Source organism: Pristis pectinata, chromosome 2 (genome assembly GCF_009764475.1).
Source record: "Pristis pectinata isolate sPriPec2 chromosome 2, sPriPec2.1.pri, whole genome shotgun sequence".
Lineage (NCBI taxonomy): Eukaryota > Metazoa > Chordata > Chondrichthyes > Rhinopristiformes > Pristidae > Pristis > Pristis pectinata.
Genome location: NC_067406.1, coordinates 30068610 through 30088498, shown reverse-complemented (window position 1 = coordinate 30088498; position 19889 = coordinate 30068610). Strand labels below are relative to the sequence as shown.

At 42.6% G+C, this 19889-nt stretch overlaps 1 protein-coding gene across 1 annotated transcript in view; it reads left to right on the top strand.

Moving 5' to 3' along the window:
• The first annotated feature begins 5053 nt into the window (after positions 1-5053).
• Positions 5054-19889, top strand: part of txnl1 (thioredoxin-like 1) — a 38906-nt gene continuing 24070 nt past the window's right edge. Inside the window, exon 1 of the mRNA XM_052010611.1 lies at positions 5054-5271. Coding sequence (XP_051866571.1) covers positions 5177-5271 — 95 coding nt within the window. The 5' untranslated portion in view covers positions 5054-5176. The remainder of the gene's footprint in view (positions 5272-19889) is intronic.

The following is a 19889-nucleotide window of genomic DNA, read 5'->3' as shown; positions in this document are numbered from 1 at the left end:
CTGAACACTCTAACAAACTTCCACAGATGTACTGTTGAAAGAATCCTAAATGGTTGCATTATAGTCTAGTACTGCAATTCGAATGTGCAGGAACATAAGGTGCTGCAGAGAGTAGTGTACTCTACCCAATACATCACGGGCACATCTCTCCCCACCATCGCGAGTATCTACAGGAGGGACTACCTCAAGAAGGCAACATCCATCATCAAAGATCCCCACCATCTGGGCCATTCCATCTTCTCACAGTTACAATTGGGCAAGAGGTACAAAAGTCTCACACCACCAGTTTCAAGAACAGCTACTTCCCTTCAATCATTCAGTTCTTGAACCAACATGCAAACTCTAATCACGACAGTTGAGCAGCAGTAGGACCACTTTGATCATCACTTTGCACTAAAATGGATTTTGTTTTTCTTTGTTCTAATTATGTTCTTTCTTATAAAAATTCTGTATAATTTATGTTTAATTTATGTTTCTCTTGTGAATGCTACTTATATGATGCTATGTGCCTGTGATGCTGCTGCAAGTAAGATTTTCATGGCACCTGTACATGTGCATATAACAATAAACTGGACTTTGACTTTGACCAAAGATGTCACGGATACTCCTGGAGGTTACAGTAATAGCATCTCCCAAACCTACAACCTCTGGTAAGCAGGACAAGGGCAACAGGAGCCTAAGAACACCACCACATGCAGGTTCTTCTCCATGTCGTACAAGGTATTGACATGGAAATATATCCCGAGTCCTTCATGGTCTCTGGACCTAATTCCTGGAACTCTGTGTCCAGTAGCACTGGGAATATCTTCACCAGAGGACTACAGTGTTTTAAGATGGCAGCTCACTGCCACTTCTTGAGGGTAATTAGTTTTGGACAATAAATGCTGGCTTTGCTAGGGATACCCAGATCCCAAAAATTAATATTTAAGAAACTGTGATGGCTAATACAGCTGCTAATTCATTCACACTAAACTTTTGAATTAAGCATGCACATTATCTTCATAGTTTCTAAAAACTACATAGCTTTTCAGATTTCACATTTCCTTCATTTAACTGTGTTATTTGCATTCCCTGTACTATGTGAGTGCATTTCACTTTTATGTTGTAGGAACATTTGGTTGTATAATGGCATGTTACCAAGATTTTTTTTCTGTACTACGTGTATGTGATTCTTTTCACAATGTAAGTATTTTAAAATGCACTTTCTGAATAATCAAAATAAGGGGTTAAGGGTTACGGGGAGAAGGTGAGAGAATGGGGTTGAAAAAAAAATCAGCCATAATTGAATGGCAGAGTAAACTTGATGAGCCACATAGCCTAATTCTGCTCCTATATCTTTTGATCTATCTCCAAAACTTGTTAAAAATGTATGTTAGGGGTAGTACAATGGTCATTACCATCACCTCTTGGATAAAATATTGTATTATCTGCTCTCTTGGGTCAATGTGAAAAATCCCATGTCACAGTTCCAAAGATGAACAGCGGAGTTTTTCCTTGTGCCCTGTCCAAAGTGTATCCCTCGCATTTTCACACTGCTATTCATAGAGACTTGATTTTGCAAGTTGACTGCTGCATTACCTATATTGCACCAGTTATTACACTTCAAAAAGTACTTAATTGGCAACAAAAATTATTTTGTTATGTGCCAAGAAAAGTATAAAAAGATTACTTAAAGTCTTTTTTTATCTTTTCAATGGTATCATTTACAGGAAATAGATATGGGTGTTTCACTAATAAATATAGACAAGACTGAAGTGAAAATTTATGATATGCTGATTATTGCCAACTAATGTCACATTTATTTTTGTCCCCTGTAATTTTAATTATGGTACTGACTTTTGCACAAAACTGTTTTGTCACAGCACTGACTTTTTTTTTGTTAATAAACCTTTGTCATTTAGAGCAAATCTTCATTTGCTGACTCAGACCAGCACCATAGCATCGATTGTTGCACAAATCTCTTCATGCATAATGTCTCCAAAATTAAAAAAAATAATTGAAAAATAAATTAAATGCATCATGTGTTCATAAATTATTTTAGTATCATTAAATGTATTCTTCAAAACAAAAACTGCATTTGGCATTCCAACGTATTTTTTACATTCATTTTCAGGATCAGGTTTGGAAGATCTTAAAAGAAAAATCATTGCATTCCAGAAGATTTTCAGTCTTTGGCATACTTCCTAGTGAAAAGGAACCATCTGCTTCAAAATTCAATGTAACTGCTACAAATGGTTGAATAAGTAAACCATTATTTATTGAAAGGTTCACCTGAGAAGACAGGATTGCAGAATTAAAGTTACAATCAAATCAGCTATGATATTGTTAAGTAGTGAGCAAGCTTGAGGAACAAAGTGGCCTCCTCTTGTGCCTGATTCATATGCTCATAAGTATTTTCATGTCTTTTTTTTCATTGTCATAGTGATTGTAACTGGCAATAATCATTGATATCGAGAGATGGGTTGAATCTCACTATAGCAGCTAGAGAGTTTAAATTCAAACAGATAAAAATCAAGTATTAGTAATGGTAATCATGAAACTACTGGATTATTGTAAAAATAATTGAGACTGCATCCCTAATATAAGATAAGAATAAGATAAGATCTTTATTAGTCACATGTACATCAAAACACACAGTGAAATACATCTTTTGCGTAGAGTGTTCTGGGTCAGCCTGCAAGTGTCGCCACACTTCCGGCGCCAACATAACCCGTACGTCTTTGGAATTTGGGAGGAAACTGGAGCACCCAGAGGAAACCCACACAGACACGGGGAAAACGTATGAACTCCTTACAGACAGCAGCCAGGGTTGAACCCACGTTGCTGGCGCTGTAAAGCATTACGCTAACTGCCACACTACCGTGCCTGCCCAATGTCAACATTTCAGATCTTTAATCAAGACTTGAAAATATTACAGATGAATGATATTTAAAAAGAAACAGAATAAGGGGAAGGAGGAAACACACACAGATGATAATATAACTTCTTTATCAACTTTCATTATAAGCCTGGTGATGTTTCTAAGGATGGCAACAAGAAATAGGTTGATACTTGAATTTGGGGACAACCTTCTCAGAAAACTACTGATGCTAAAGTACATTTTTTTAAATCACTAATTGCACAGCTGGTAGAGCTTCTTCCTAGCAGCTCAAGTGACTGAGGTTCAATCACAACCTTGGGTGCTGTGTGGAGTTTATGCATTCACCCTATGACTGCATTGTTTTTCTTTCTGGGTGCTCCAGTTTCCTCCCAGATGCCAAAGACATGGTGATTGGTCGGTTAGTTGGCCAATGTAAACTGTGCCTAGTGTAGATGGGTGGTAGAATTGATGGGAATGTGAGAAAATTATGGGGAGAATGAGATTGCTCTACAAGTTGACATAAATTTGATGGGCCAAATGGCTTACTTCTGTGTGGGATAGGGAAATATGGAATATCTTTAATCCCTTTGTCAATTAATTGAGCTATTTAACTCTTTCCACCCCACCCACCTGGACATTCTCACTTCTCCCATCGGGCAGAAGATACAAAAGCCTGAAAGCACGTACCACTAGATAAGATAAGATTTCTTTATCAGTCACATGTGCATCGAAACACACAGTGAAATGCATCTTTTGTGTAGAGTGTTCTGGGGGCAGCCTGCAAGTGTCGCCATGCTTCTGGCATCAACATAGCATGCCCACAACTTCCCAACCCATACGTCTTTGGAATGTAGGAGGAAACCGGAGCACCTGGAGGAAACCCACGCAGACACACGGGGAGAACGTACAAACTCCTTACAGACAGCGGCCAGAATTGACCCTGGGTTGCTGGCGCTGTAATAGTGTTATGCTAACTGCTACACTACCGTGCCGTGGCACGGCTTCTATCCTGCTGTTATAAGACTATTAAATGGTCCTGTAACATGATAAAATGGACTTTTGACCTCACAATCCATCTCATTATGGCCTTGCACCTTATTGTCTGAATGCACTGCACTTTCTCTGTAACTGTAACACTCTATTCTGCATTCGGTGATTCTTTTCCATTGTACTACCTCAATGCACTGTTGTAATGAAATGATCTGAATGGATGGCATGCAAAACAAAGTTTTTCACTCTACCTTGGAACATGAGACAATAATAAACCAATTTACCAATTCTTATTTAATTAATTATTTTGTTTCTACCTCCTGTAATCTGCTATTATCAGTCCTTCCATTTAAACATTAGTTCTCAACCCTAGCATTTTAAAGGTATGTTTAAGTACATATGGTATTTCCTTATCCTACTCCCATATTTTCTTTTTAAGTGCTGTTAATCTGTAGTGAACCAATCTGCACAACCCTCTACCTCAGCAATGGGATGCTATGGACCACCTCCTGCACTACCAATGGACTTGTCTCTGATTTTGTCCTTTTATTTGCACTAAGGTCTTGTTTTCCCACAGTCTTTCTTCTCCCTTTCTTCACTGTTTTATGTAATTTATATTCTGTGCATTGTCTGTCCCTGCATGCCTGTGATGTTGCTGCATGCAAGTTTTTCATTGTTCCTCCCAGTACTTGTGCACTGTACAATAAACTCGACTATTTTCTGTTCCTTAAATTTGAAAACATTTTTCCCAGACCTGCTGCTACTTGACCAGCTACATGTTTTCAGCCTTCACTTTTTTTTCTTGTTAATTTTATAAGAAATAAGAGTGGGAATCGGCTATGCAAGCCTGAATCCTCATTCATGGCTGATCTCATCAGATTTCCTGCACTTTATTTGGTATTAATAAGCCAGAAGTTGGGGAATAAACCGAACCCAGATAACAGGGGCAACCCTAACTAGTGCTTCGCCATCCCTTGGCCTACAGTCACAGCGCTGGTACAGCAGCTCCCAGCATGACTTAGCAAAGAAGCCCAGGCCACCTGTACGGACTCACGGAGGTCGGGCCCGAAGGCCAGAATCTCCTTTTTGAGTGACAGCTCTCTCTACCAATGCGCCGGTCGAATCCGAGGTCGTCGGGGCGCCCGGGCCAATGGGCGGCGGAAGGGGGCGGGGGAGAGTTTCCAATTGGCTTATCAGCGGCTGGTGATTTTTTTTATGTCTGCGGCCGAAGCGCGTTTTTTTCTCTTTTTTAAAATCAGATGTTTAAGTGAGGCCTGGACTGGGAGTCGCTCTTAGTAAATTATCGTCAAACGTAATTGCGTGACAATGAGGGTGAAAGTGGTGGCGGCGGATGCCGAGTTCCAGCCCGAACTGACGAACGCCGGCTGCAGGTTAACGGTGGTGAAGTTCACGATGAAAGGGTGAGTTGTCACTCCGGCCTGGCGCAGGGCGGGGCGGGGCGGACTTCCTGCTTGAGGCCCAGGCTTTGCGGCCTAACCGTGAGCTCGGCGTGTCGTGGGGCACAGCAGCGTCCCTCTTTTTGTAGTTTCCGGTCTGTGCGGAGTCTGTGTCGTCCCAGGCAATTTAACGCCACTGCTCAGAACACAGGATGTGGCAGTGGTTTGATTAGAGGAGTCCACATCTAGCCAGTGTTGAGACTTAAAACGGGGGAAAAAGACACAATTGTTGGTGTACGTTAAAGGGCAGCAAAGAAGGGATGTAAGAAAGTGAACAATCTGTACTCAAAAGGTGTTCTAGATCAAAACAATAATGCTGGTGAGGGTAATATTGGCAATGGGATAGATTGGTCAAAGTGGGCAATGCATTGAAGGCTGCTTCCTGGATTGGATAGTTTCAAGTTATCAACAATAATTTTTGGGGAGATAATAACTGAAGAGTAGGGTAGTTGGGAAATGATGTCTGGAAGGTAATGTAAGAATAGAATAACGTAGGTGATAAAAGTGCTGAGTGGAAAAGGGCGGTAGTAGCAAAAGAGGAATTTTAACCAAAAATGTCAGTAAATAAATTGGTATCACACACAAAATATTGGAGAAACTCAGCAGGTCAGGCAGCATCTATGGAGAGAAATAAATAGTCAACGTTTCGGGTCGAGACGCTTCATCAGGACTGGAAAAGAAGAGGGCAGAAGATGGAATGAGAAGGTCGGGGGAGGATTACATGCAGGCAGGTGATAGGTGAGTTCAGGTGATAGGCGAGTCCAGGTGAGAGGGGGACGGTAGGAGGGTGGGGATGTATTTCTCTCCGTAGGTGCTGTCTGACCTGCTGAGTTCCTCCAGCATTTTGTATGTTTTGCTCCAGATTCCAGCATCTGCAGAATCTCTAGTGTCTTAAATTGGTTTATTATTGTCACGTACTGTGACAATACAAGTACAGTGAAAAATTTTGTTTTGCATGCCATCCATACAGATCATTTCATCACATCAATACATCAAGGCAGAACCAGAGAAAAGTAGTAACAAAATGCAGAGTAAAGTGTTACAGTTAGAAATGTTGTACAAAATGATGTCAACGTCTGGTGAAATGGGGTTTAAAGAAATAAGTTCCTTTGATAAATAATTATTACTAAACTTGGGGCTAATTATTTTCACAACTATAGGGTGGAAAAATACTTTAGTGTGACCAAATACTGTAAGTTAAATAGAAATTATAAGTTAATATTAAAACAGCAGCTAAGTAGTGGGATGTCACAGAGGAATATACAGAGTATACACATCTGTATGTTTATAGACATTTTTGAAAGTGTTAGGAAATATGAGATTGCTATTTTAAAGCAAGTCTATGGTTTATATCCTTGGATTTATCATCAGAGGAATAACATACAAACTCTTTTATACAAGATAGGTTAGACTACAACTTGAGTATTGTGTTCACATCTGGGCACTGCAGTTAGAACATAGAACAGTACAGCACAGTACCGGCCCTTCGGTCCACGATGTTGTGCTGACCTATATAAACCTTATCCACATTCTATCTATCCCCCTCTCTACTTCACCTCCCATAACCCTCTATTTTCCTTCATCCATGTGCCTATTTAAGAAATTCTTAAATGACCCTATCGTTTCAGCCCCTACCACTACCACCACCATCCCCCCCCCCCCCCCCCCCCCCCCCCCCACCGGGTGGTGGATTCCAGGCCAATCTGTGTTTTCAAAAAAAATACCTCTGACAACCCCCTTGATCTTTCCTCCATGCAGCTTAATCAAATCTCCTCTCATTCTCTGTCTCTCCAAGGAGAAAAGCCCTACCTTGCTCAGCCTCTCCTCATAAGACGTGTTCTCCAGTCTACGCAGTATACTTGTAAATCTATGCAACCCCTCCAAAGCTTCCACATCCTTCCTTTAGTGTGGCGACCAGAACCAAACACAATATTCCAGATGTGGTCTAATCACGGTCTTATAAAGCTGCAACATTACCTCTCTGCTCTTGAACTCAATCCCCTGACTAATGAAGGCCAGCACACCATACGCCTTCTTAACCACCCTATCAACTTGCACGGCAATTTTGAGGAATCTATATACTAGAACCCCAAGATCTCTCTGTTCCTCTACACTGCTAAGAATCCTGTATTAACCATGTACTCTGCCTTCAAGTTAGATCTTCATCACTTCACACTTCTCCATATTGAACTCCATCTTCTACTTCTCTGCCCAGCTCTATATCCTGTAGCAACCTACGACAACGTTCTGCATTATCTACTACACCACCAACCTTCATGTCATCTGCAAATTTGCTAACCCACCCTTCACCTCTCCATCCAAGTCCTTTATAAAAATCAGAAAGAGCAGGGGTCCCAGACAGATCCCTGCGGAACACCACTAGTCACTGACCTGCAGGTCGAATACTCCCCTTCAACAGCCACTGTCTGCCTTCTGTGGGCAAGCCAATTCTGAATCTACTCAGACAATTTTCCATGAATCCCATAAGTTATGACCTTCTGGATGAGCCTACCATGAGGAACTTGTCAAATGCCTTGCTAAAATCCATATATACCCACATCAACCACTCTATCTTCATCAATCTGTCTTGTCACTTCCTCGAAAAACTCTATTAGGCTCATGAGGCACGATCTGCCCTTCACAAAGCCATGTTGACTATCCCTTATAAGACGTGCTCATAAATCTTGTCCCTAAGTATCCTCTCCAAAAGCTTGCCCACCACTGATGTAAGACTAACTGGTCTACAATTCCCAGGATTATCATTTTTATCTTTCTTAAACAATGGAACAACATTTGCCATCCTCCAATCCTCCAGTACCACTCCTGTGGCCAGGGAGGGCTAGTAGATCATCGTTAATGCTCCATCAATCTCTTCCCTCACTTTCCATAGTACCCTGGGGTATGTCCTATCTGACCCTGGGGACTTTCTATCCTAATGCTTTTTAGTAGATCCAAAACTGCTTCCTTCTTAACCTCAACATGCTCCAATACATTTGCCTGTTCTACGCTAACCATCCCTTCGTCTAAGTCCCTCTCCTCGGTGAACACTGAAGCAAAGTATTCATTTAGGACCTCCCCTATCTCCTCCTGCTCCAGACACGTTTTTCCACCTTATCCCTGAGCGGTCCTACCCCCACTGTAGTCATCCTCTTGTTCCTCACGTATGTGTAGAAAGCTTGAGGGTTTTCCTTAACCCTACTTGCCAAGGCCTTCTCATGCACCCTTCTAGCTCTCCTGAGTCCCTTCGTAAGCTTCTTCCTGGCTACCTTATAACTCTCAAGAGCCTTGACTGATTTTTGCTTCCTAAACCTTAAATAAGCTTCCTTCTTCCTCTTGACTAAACCTTCCATCTCTCATGTTAACCCTGGTTCCTTCACCCTACCATCCTTTCCTTGTCTCAGGGGGACAAACCTATTTAGAACCCCATGCAAGTGGTCCCTAAACAATCTCCACGTTTCTGCAATGCATTTACCAGAGAACATCTGTTCCCAAGTTTCTGCCTAATACCATCGTAATTTGCTCTCCCCCCAATTAAATGCTTTCCCATAATGTCTTCTATCCTTGTCCATGGCTATGCTAAAGGTCAGTGAGTTGTGGTCACTATCCCCGAACTGCTCACCCACCAAGATGTCTGTCACCTGCTGAGGTTTATTGCCTGGTACCAGATCCGGCATGGCCTTTCCACGCCTGTCTACATACTGTGTCAGGAATCCTTCATGTACACACCTAACGAATTCTGCCCCATCTAAACCTTTTGAACTAAGGAGGTGCCAATCAATATTGGGAAAGTTCAAGTCACCCATGACAATAACCCTGTTATTTTTGCATCTTCCTAAAATCTGCCTACTTATCTGCTCCTCAGTGTCTTGGTGGCTATTTGGGGGTCTGCTTGAAAGGGTGCAGTAAAGAAATACTGGAATGATGTTGGGGACAGTGGATTTTAATAATATGAAGAATATTCTGAAAGTTGTGAAGATTTTCAAGAGAATAAACAAGTAGAGACAAGTTTCTAGTTGCAGATGGATTAGTAACCATGGAACAGATGGAAGTTCTTGGCAAAGAAATTGGAGGTGATATGAGGAAACAATTTTTTTACAGTGATTTGGTGTGATATGGAATGCTTTGCTTGAAAGAGTGTTGGAAGCAGATTCAATCATAACACTCAAAAGTGAATTGAATAATTGAAGGAGGAAAAAAAGTACTGGTAATGGGGATAGAGCAGGAGAGGACTACCTGGATAGATTCACGAACGAGCCAATGTAGCTGGTATCACCTCCTTTACTGTATCATTCAATGTTAAATGGCTGACAAATCAACATCCCATTTCTGGTCCTCCAGTTAGCTAATATTAATAGATCTCTTTTCTTAGGTGCTAAGGCCTCATTTACAAATCTATTGTCCTTTCCAAATCTACTGTCTTTTTCCAAGCAAACCACTTTTCTATCTCCATGCTATCTTTTTCCTCCCAAGTCTTTCATCATTCTTACCTGTTCCCAAATTTTTAAACACATTCTGGAAATGGAGCATTTATAGTTTAATTGTACTGAAACTTCATAAAGATCACAAATGACATTCCATCTGACTTTGATTGTGGTAAATCATGCCGCCTCAAGGTCTTGCCTGCACTGTTTGACATGACCACACTATGTCCTCCAGTAGATCCCCTTCATCGTCCAACTTGGCAGAACTTTTCATGCCTGATTCTACTGTATCCAACTGCAGTCAAAGAATAACATAGCAGTGGTTTCTCTTCCTGCTGTCATTATTATTGTCATTGGATTGCCCCAAGGTTCTGTCTGTGGCAGTTTTATTTACTGCTTCCTCAACCTGCTAAATTGCTGACTGATCAACTTCATTTCATGACTCCCTTGTTGGGTGATATTGATTAATAGTTTTCTTGCATACTGTCACTCTTTCACTCCATTCTGTTATCATAATACCTCCTTAAATAAAACCTTAACATTTCTGTCCTTGAAACTGCCACCCCATCTTCAATATCTTTCCCCGTAAGCCCCTACATATGTGTTGTACTCTTCATTTGGATCCATCCATTTGGACTTCTGTTTTGATTGTTACAAAGGTATCTTATCCCTTCATGATATAGAGTCATACAAGACAGAAACAGGCCCACCTTGTCCATTCAGCCATCAAGTACCATTTGATAATACAGTAAATGGCAGACCCTTGGGTGAATTGATGTACATAGGGATCTTGTGGTGCAAGCCCTTAGCTCCCTGAAAGTGGCAACATAAGAGGATAGGGTGGTAAAGAAGGTGTAACAGCATGCTTGCCTTCATCAATTGGGGCATTCAATGTAAAAGCTGGCAAACTTTTTTGCAGCTATATACAACTTTTGTTAAGCCACATTTGGTGTGTTGTGTGCAATTCTGGTTGCTGCACTATAGATGGGAAGTGGAAGCTTTGGAGAGGGTGCAGAAGAGGTTCACCAGGATCTTGTGTGGATTAGAGACTATTAGCTATAAGGAGAGGTTGGAAAAGCTTGAATTATTTTCCCTGGAGCATCAGAGGCTGAGGGGTGACCTGATAGAAGCATATAAAATTATGAAAGGCACAGACAGAGCAGATAGTCTTTTTTTCCATGATGGAAATGTCAAATACTTGATGGCATGGTTTTAAGGTGAGATGGGAATGTTTTTAAAGGAGGTGTGCGAGGCAAGTTTTTTTTTGTGCAGAGAGTGGTAGGTGCCTGGAACACAATGCCACGGAAGGTGGTTGATGCAGTTACAATAGCTATATTTGGAAGGTGTTTAGACAGGCACATGAACAGGCAGGGAATAGAGGTATATGGACCATATATTGGCAGATGGGATTAACTGTATTGGCATCATGGGTGGCACAGACATGGTGGGCCAAAAGGCCTGTTTCTGTGTTGTACCTATTCTACCCCTCTCTCCTCATAATTGACATGTTCCATCCTGAGCAGCATCCAAGCGAATCTCCTTTGCACCCCCTCCAGTGCAATCTCAACCTTTGTGGTGACCACAGCTGCACAAGCTATTCCAGCTGTATCATATTTTTTCTGATCCTGTATTCTGTACCCCAGCTAATGAAGGCTTTTCCTGTATGCCATCTTAACCACCTTATTTACCTGTGCTGCTTTCTTCAGGGATGCTTGGATAGGTACACCAAGGCTTCTATGTTCCTCAATGCCTGCTTGAGTCCTACCATTCATTGTATATATCCTAGTCTTGCCAATCCTCCCAAAATGTGAGGTGATGCATTTTCAGGATTAAATTATGTTTGCCATTCCTCTGCCTATGATACCAACACATCAGTATTGTTCTGTAGACAGCAATTACTCTCTTCTCTATCAACAACACTGATCTTCACATCATCTACAAACTCTCTAATGATGCCATTTGCATCCAGATCATTAATGTTTATAACAAGCAGCAAGGGTCCCTATACAACCATCAAAGATGTCTTCTGAACCACCCCTCACCCTCACTTTGGTAAACCAGGCTGTGCTCCTTCTCCCTGCATACAAACAAAAACTGAAACAGGAGGATCCTGTACAGAGAGTCATGCAGTGCTGGTCTGAGGAAATAGATGAGCTTCTACGCGACTGCTTTGAGTCAGTGCACTGGTCCATGTTCAAAGATTCAGCTGCCAGCCTTGATCAGTATGTCGTCATCATCATAGACTTTATCAGCAAGTGTGTTGAGGACAATATGGGTGTTCCCAAACTGGAAACCATGGATGAACCGGGAGATCCACTCCTTACTGAAGTTGAGGACTGCTGCATTCAAATCAGGTAACCCTGACCTTGACAAGAAATCGAGATACGACCTCCGAAAAGCTATCAGGGATGCCAAGAGACAATACCAGTTCAAAATTAAGTCCTAGACAAGTCGTCAGTTGTGGTAAGGCTTACATGCTATAATGGGCTACAAAATGAAGGGGAGTGGATTGTCACCACCCACCCTGACAGCCTGCAATACAACTGAACCATCAGGGACAGAAGAGTAAACCCACAGAAAACATCTGGCCTAGATGGTGTTCCTGGCTGTGTGCTCAGATTTTGTGCTGATCAGCTGGCGGGGGTATTTGCAGATGTATTTCACCTCTCCCTGCCTCAATCTGAGGTTCCCACCTGTTCTAAGAAAATCACTATCATCCTGGTACCTAAGAAAAACAAGGTAACATGCCTTAGTGACTACCAACCAGTAGCTCTGACATCCATCATCATGAGTGCTTCAAGAGGCTGGTCATTTCGCGCATTAGCTCCAGCCTCCCAGACAACCTCGACCCACTGCAATTCAACTATCACCAAAACAGGTCTGCAGTGGATGCCATCTCCCTGGCCCTACACTCATCTCTGGAGCATCTGGATAGTATAGACACCTACGTTAGTTTATTGTTTATTGACTACAACTCTGCCTTCAATGGTATAATCCCAAGCAAACTCATCACCAAACTCCTAAACCTGGGACTCAACACCTCCCTTTGCAACTGGATCCTTGACTTTTTGACCAACAGACCTCAATCAGTAAGGATAGGCAGCAAGATAAGACAAGATGTCTTTATTAGTCACATGTACATTGAAAGGCACAGGGAAATGCATCTTTTGCATAGAGTGTTCTGGGGGCAGCCCGCAAGTGTCGTCACGCTTCCGACGCCAATATAGCATGCCCACAACTTCCTAACCCATATGCCTTTGGAATGTGGGAGGAAACTGGAGCACCTGGAGGAAACCCGCACAGGGAGAATGTACAAACTCCTTACAGACAGTGGTCGGAACTGAACCCGGGTTGCTGGCGCTGTAATACGCTACCGTATTGTTCTCAACACTGGTGCCCCACAAGGCTGTGTCCTCAGCCCTCTGTTCTACTCCCTATATAGTCATGACTGTGTGGCCAGATTCTGCTCTAACTCCATCTACAAGTTTGGAGATGATACCACCATAGTAGGCCGTATCTCAAATAATGTTGTTGGAGTACAGGAAGGAGGTAGAGAGCTTAGTGACATGGTGTCATGACAACAACCTTCCCCTCAATGTCAACAAAACAAAAGAGCTGGTCATTGACTTCAGGAAAGGGGGATTGTGTACATGCACCTGTCTACATTAATGGTGCTGAGGTCGAGAGGGTTGAGAGCTTCAAGTTCCTGGGAGTGAACATCACCAACAGCCTATCCTGGTCCAACCACATAGACGCCCCGGCCAAGAAAGCTCATTAACGCCTCTACTTCCTCGAGGCTAAAGAAATTTGGCATGTCCCCTTTGACATTTACCAACTTTTATCGATGCACCATAGAAAACATCCTATCTGGATTCATCATGGCTTAGTATGGCAACTGCTCTGCCTGTGACTGCAAGAAACTGCAGAGAGTTGTGGACACAGCCCAGCACATCACAGAAACCATCCTCCCCTCCATGGACTCTGTCTATACCTCTCACTGCCTTGGTGAAGCAGCCAGCATGATCAAAGACCCCACCCACTGGGTCATTCTCTCTCCTCTCCTCTCCCAACAGGCAAAAAATACAGGCTCACTAGGCTCAAGGACAGTTCCTATCCCACTGTGATAAGACTATTGAACAGTTCCCTTATACAATGAGATGGACTCTTGACCTCACAATCTACCTCATTATAGCCTTGCACCTTATTTGTCTACCTGCAATGCACTACCATGTAGCTGTGTCACTTTACTCTGTATTCTGTTACTGTTTTTACCCTGTACTACCTCAATGCACTGTGTAATGAATTGATCTGTACGAACGGTATGGAAGGCCTCGGTGGAAGTGACAATAATATATCCAACACCATTCTCTGGATCTACCGTTGATCATAGGCTTCCAGTTGCAAAGACAACTCTTGGCAATCACTTCCTTCATATCACCAAGCCAATTTCAGATCCATTTTACCAAATTGCCCTGGATCCTGTGGGCTCTTTTGGACCAGTCTCCCATATGCAACCTTGTCAGAAATATTTCTGAAGTCTATGTAGACCACATCAACCCGCATGTCTGGAACTGAATCGTGTATTTTGAATCCTTAGTCATATTGGGAATAGTCGTTGATAATGAACATAGCAAGCAGAATGGATAGAAAAGTGAAAGATAATGTATAATACAGTAAATACTTCTTGGCAGAATGAATAAGGAAGAATATTATAGATTAAATGGCACAGTTCTAGGGTGTGTGTAGGGACCAAGGAATTGGGGTTATGTATGCATAAAAGTTTGGGATCCTGGATTTCACAAATAAAGGCACAAGGAGGTTGTGTTGAACCTTAAAACAACACTTTTTTAACTACAACTATTGTCTGTTTCTTGTCACTGCAAAGGAGGTGAAGGTGCTAGAGAGAGAGTCCATGATGACAACTCTGCTCAACTCAAGACTCCTGTTTTTCCTCGCCTAATCTAGCTATCTATTCCCTTTCCCTCTTATGCTTGTCTACAGTGTTCACATCAACCAATCCCTATGGGCCTATTCTTGTCTATTTTTGTGTGAAGTAGCTTCCTCTGTATTCTCTTATTTGGTTTCTTAGTGACTAATTTAATATTATAGCCTTGAGTTGCATTCTGTTCTACAGTTGGAGACATACCCTCTGCATCCACTGATCAAAATATGTCGCAATTTTAAACCTGTTTATTTGGTCATCCCTCAGCTGTCTTTTCTGAAAAGAAATGAAAACTTTTAGAAGGCAAGACTGAAAAAGCTGAGACATTCTATTTGGAGCAAAGGGGATGGAAGAAATTTAAGAAAGGTGTGCTAGATCATGATTGGTTGGGATAAAGGGACCTATTGGAGTTTTTTGAAGAAATCACAGGTAGGGTGGATAAGAGAGAGGCGGTAGATGTGTATTTAGACTTTCAAAAGGCCTTTGATAAGGTGCCTCATAAGAGACTGATTAATAAGATGAAAGGTCATGGAATTACGGGTGGGATAACAGAATGGGTGGAGCATTGGCTGGTTGGCAGGAAGCAAAGAGCGGAAATAAAAGGATCTAGTTCTGGTTGGCTACCGGTTACTAGTGGTGTGCCACAGGGGTCGGTGTTGGGGCCGCTCCTTTTTACCTTGTACGTTAACGATTTGGATGATGGAATAAATGGTTTCGTGGCTAAGTTTGCGGATGACACCAAGATAGGTGGAGGAGTAGGGAGTATTGAGGAGATAGGAAGGTTGCAGAGAGACCTAAACGGTTTAGGAGAATGAGCAAGGAAATGGCAGATGAGATTCAATGTTGAGAAATGTGCAGTTGTACACTTTGGAAGCAGAAATAAGCGAGCAGATTATTATCTAGAAGGAGAGAAAATTCAAAGTACGGAAGTACAAAGGGACTTGGGGGTACTCGTGCAGGATAGCTTAAAGGTTAACCACCAGGTCAGATCGGTGGTAAAGAAAGCGAATGCTATGTTGGCATTCATTTTGAGAGGTATAGTGTATAAAAGTAAGGAAGTGTTGATGAGGCTGTACGGGGCACTAGTGAGGCCTCATTTGGAATACTGTGCGCAGTTTTGGGCCCCACATCTTAGGAAGGATGTGCTGACGTTGGAGAGGGTTCAGAGGAAATTTACGAGGATGATTCCCGGAATGAAAGGGCTTACGTATGATGAGAGTTTGTCGGCTCTTGGACTGTACTCACTGGCGTACAGAAGAATGAGAGGGGACCTCATAGTGACATTTAAAATGTTGATAGGAAAGGACAGTAGATGTGGCTAGGCTGTTTCCCTTGGTGGGTGAGTCCAGGACCAGAGGGCACAATCTTAGAATTAGAGGGTACAGTTTCAAAACAGAGATGAGGAGAAATTTCTTTAGCCAGAGGGTGGTGAATTTGTGGAACTCCTTGCCACGTACAGCAGTGGAGGCCAGATCAGTGGGGGCGTTCAAGGAGGAGATAGATAGATATCTAAGTAGTCAGGGTATCAAAGGATATAGGGATAAGGCCGAAATTGGGATTAGAATAGGTTTTTTTTCCTATTCCCCATTTCTCATTTCTTTTTCCCTTTTCCTTGGAGCAGACTCGATGGGCCAAATGGCCTGCTTCTGCTCCCTTGTGACCTTGTGAAATGTTAACCCTGTTTCTCTCTGCAAATTCTGCTTATCCTTCTGAGTGCTTCGTTATGTTGTTTTATTAAAGATGCAGATAGAATTGATGAAAAAACATTTTTTCATGCAGAGTGGTTATGTTTTTGAATTCTCAACAAACATGAAGCTGGAGGAATTCAGTGGGTCAGGCAACATCTGTGGAGGAAAATGGACAGTTGCTATTTCAGGTCGAGATCCTTCATCTGGACTCTGGATGTCTGGATTTTGAACTTGCTGCCTTTAAGGGTGGCAGAAGCAGAGTTAATCAGAATTTCCACAAAATAATTGGATGGGTATGGGGAGAAATAATTTGCAGAGAAGTGGGTGAAGAGCAAGGGAATTGGACTAGGTGGTTGTGTCTCTAAGGATCTGGCATGGAGTTGACAGGCTGAAAGATTAATCAAAGTCCTCTTCACTCATTTCTCCTGGTACTTGGCTTGAGCAATATCCCTATTTCCTTAATTATTTTCATCCTTATTTTCAGATCCTCCCAAGATCTTGGCCCTACCTGACTCTATAATTTCTCCAGTCCTACAAACTTCCAAGATAGATGCAGTCCTGCAATACAGGCCTCTTAAAAATGCCTGAATTTAATCACTCTGTTGTGAGCAGTTGTGCCTTCAGCTGCATAGGCCTTAAGTTCTGGAATTCCTTCCCATATATCTTTGTTCTCTTTGAGGAACTGCCAAAGTCTCCATCATCCATTCTGATATGTATGTAATACTTGGTCAATTGGCTTGATATCTAGGCAAGGGAAGAGAAATGCAATTGCTAATGTTTTCAAATTAAGTGAAGAAGCAAAAGATGGCATTTGGGTAATATAGCTGATAATGTGTACACTTTGTATGGGTATGTGTATAAGGTGGTCAGATTTCCATAGGTAAAATGAGTTCTATGTAATAATGTGACTTGTAACAAGTGTATTATGAAAATAAAGCTTTTGCCACGTGTGTGTGTATCTTCAAGATAAAGAATTGTACAGAGAAAAGGTTTTTTAATCTGATATAATTAAACTAGTTTGTGGGGTGGGTGGGAACCAGAGGGGTAGGTCAGTGGAAGAAGTGCATGAAGTAAAGCCAAATCTAACATGTAGAGAGGCTTTGAGGAAGGAGAAGCAGAGTATAGGATATAAAAGTAGAAAGGTGGATAGGCTAAAGTGCATTTACTTAAATGCAAGAAGCATCAGGAATAAGGGTGGTGAGCTGAGAGCTTGGATAAGTACATGGGACTATGATATTGTGGCTCTTACAGAGACTTGGCTGTCAGCAGGGCAGGAATGGATACTGAATATTCCTGGATTTCAGTGTTTTAAAAGGGATAGGGAGGGGGAGAAGAGGAGGAGGGGTGGTGTTACTTGTCAGGAATACTATTACAGCTGCAGAAAGGGTGGATAATGTAGCAGGATCCTCTCTAGAGTCAGTATGGGTGGAAGTTAGGTACAAGAAAGGAGCAGTTACTCTACTGGGAGTATTCTATAGGCCCCCTGGTAGCAGCAGGGATACTGAGGAGCAGATTGGGAGGCAGATTTAGGAAAGGTGCAAAAATAACAGGGTTATTATCATGGGAGACTTCAACTTCCCAAATATTGATTGGCACCAGCTTAGTACCAAAGGTTTAGATGGGGCAAAGTTTATTAAATGTGTCCAGGATGGATTCCTGTCACAGTATGTTGACAGGCCAACTACAGGGAATGCCATATTAGATCTAGTATTAGGTAATGAACCAGAGCAGGTGACAGATCTCTCGGTGGGTGAGCATTTGGGGGACAGTGACCACGGCTCCCTAACCTTTAGCATTGTCATGAAAAAGGAGAGGAGCAGAGAGGACGGGAAGATATTTAATTGGGGAAGGGCAAATTATGAAGCTATAGGGCTGGAACTTGCGAGTGTAAATTGGGATGACATTTTTGAAGGGAAATGTACTATGGGGATGTGGTCGTCGTTCAGGGATCTATTGCAGGATGTTAGGGATAAATTTGTCCTGGTGAGGCAGAGAAAGAATGGTAGGGTGATGGAACCATGGGTGAAAAGAGAGGTGGAACATCTAGTTAGGAGGAAGAAGGCAGCATACATAAGGTGTAAGCAGCAAGGATCAGATGGGGCTCTTGAGGAACATAGGGTAGCAAGGAAGGAGCAAGAAGGGGCTGAGGAGAGCAAGAAGGGGACATGAAAAGGCCTTGGTGAGTAGGGTTAAGGAAAATCCCAGGCATTTTTTCACTTATGTGAAGAGCAGAAGGATGACAAGAGTAAAAGTAGGACTGATTAGAGACAAAGGTGTGAAGATGTGCCCGGAAATTGTGGAAGTGGGTGAGGTTCTCAATGAATACTTGTCTTCAGTATTCACCAAGGAGAGGGGCCTAGATGATGCTGAGGACATTGTTGGTAAGGTTAATGTTCTAGAGCATGTAGATATCAAGTGAGAGGATGTGTTGGAGCTGTTAGAAAATATTAGGACAGATAAGTCCCCGGGGCCTGACAGAATATTCCCCAGACTGCTCCGCGAGGCGAGGGAGGAGATCGCTGAACAGTTGGCTAGGATCTTTGACTCCTCGTTGTCCATGGGAATGGTACCGGAGGATTGGAGGGTGGCAAATGTTGTCCCCTTATTCAAAAAAGGTAGTAGGGATAGTCCAGGGAATTACAGACCAGTGAACCTTACGTCTGTGGTGGGCAAGCTGTTGGAAAGGATTCTTAGAGATAGGATCTATGAGCATTTAGAGAATCATGGACTGATTAGGGACAGCCAGCATGGCTTTGTGAAGGGAAGATCATGCCTCACAAGCCTGATAGGGTTATTTGAGGAGGTGACCAGGAAGATTGATGAGGGTAGTGCAGTAGATGTGGTCTACATGGATTTTAGTAAGGCGTTTGACGAGGGTAAGGGATCCAGGGAGGCTTGGCTATGTGGATTCAGAATTGGCTTGTCTGTAGAAAGCAGAGGGTTATGGTGGAGTGAGTGCATTCAGATTGGAGGGCTATGACTAGCAGTGTCCCACAAGGATTGGTTCTGGGATCTCTACTTTTCCTAATATTTATTAATGACTTGGGCAGAAGGGTGGGTTAGCAAGTTTGCAGACGACACAAAGGCCGATGGTGTTGTGGATAGTGTGGAGGACTGTTGAAGTTTGCAGAGGGATGTTGATCAGATGCAGAGCTGGGCTAAGAAGTGGCAGATCGAGTTCAATCCAGAGAAGTGTGAGGTGGTTCACTTTGGAAGGACAAACTTCGAGGTGGAGTATAAAGTTAATGGCAGGATTCTGGGGAGTGTGGAGGAGCAGAGGGATCTGGGGGTTCATATCCACAGATCACTGGAAGTTGCCTCACAGGTGGATAGGTAGTTAAAGCTTATGGGATGTTAGCTTTCATAAGTCGTGGGATCGAGTTTAAGAGCCACGAGGTAATGATGCAGCTCTACAAAACTCTGGTTAGACCACACTTGGAGTACTGTGTCCAGTTCTGTTCGCCTCATTATAGGAAGGATGTGGAAGAGTTGGAAAGGGTACAGAGGAGATATACCAGAATACTGCCTGGT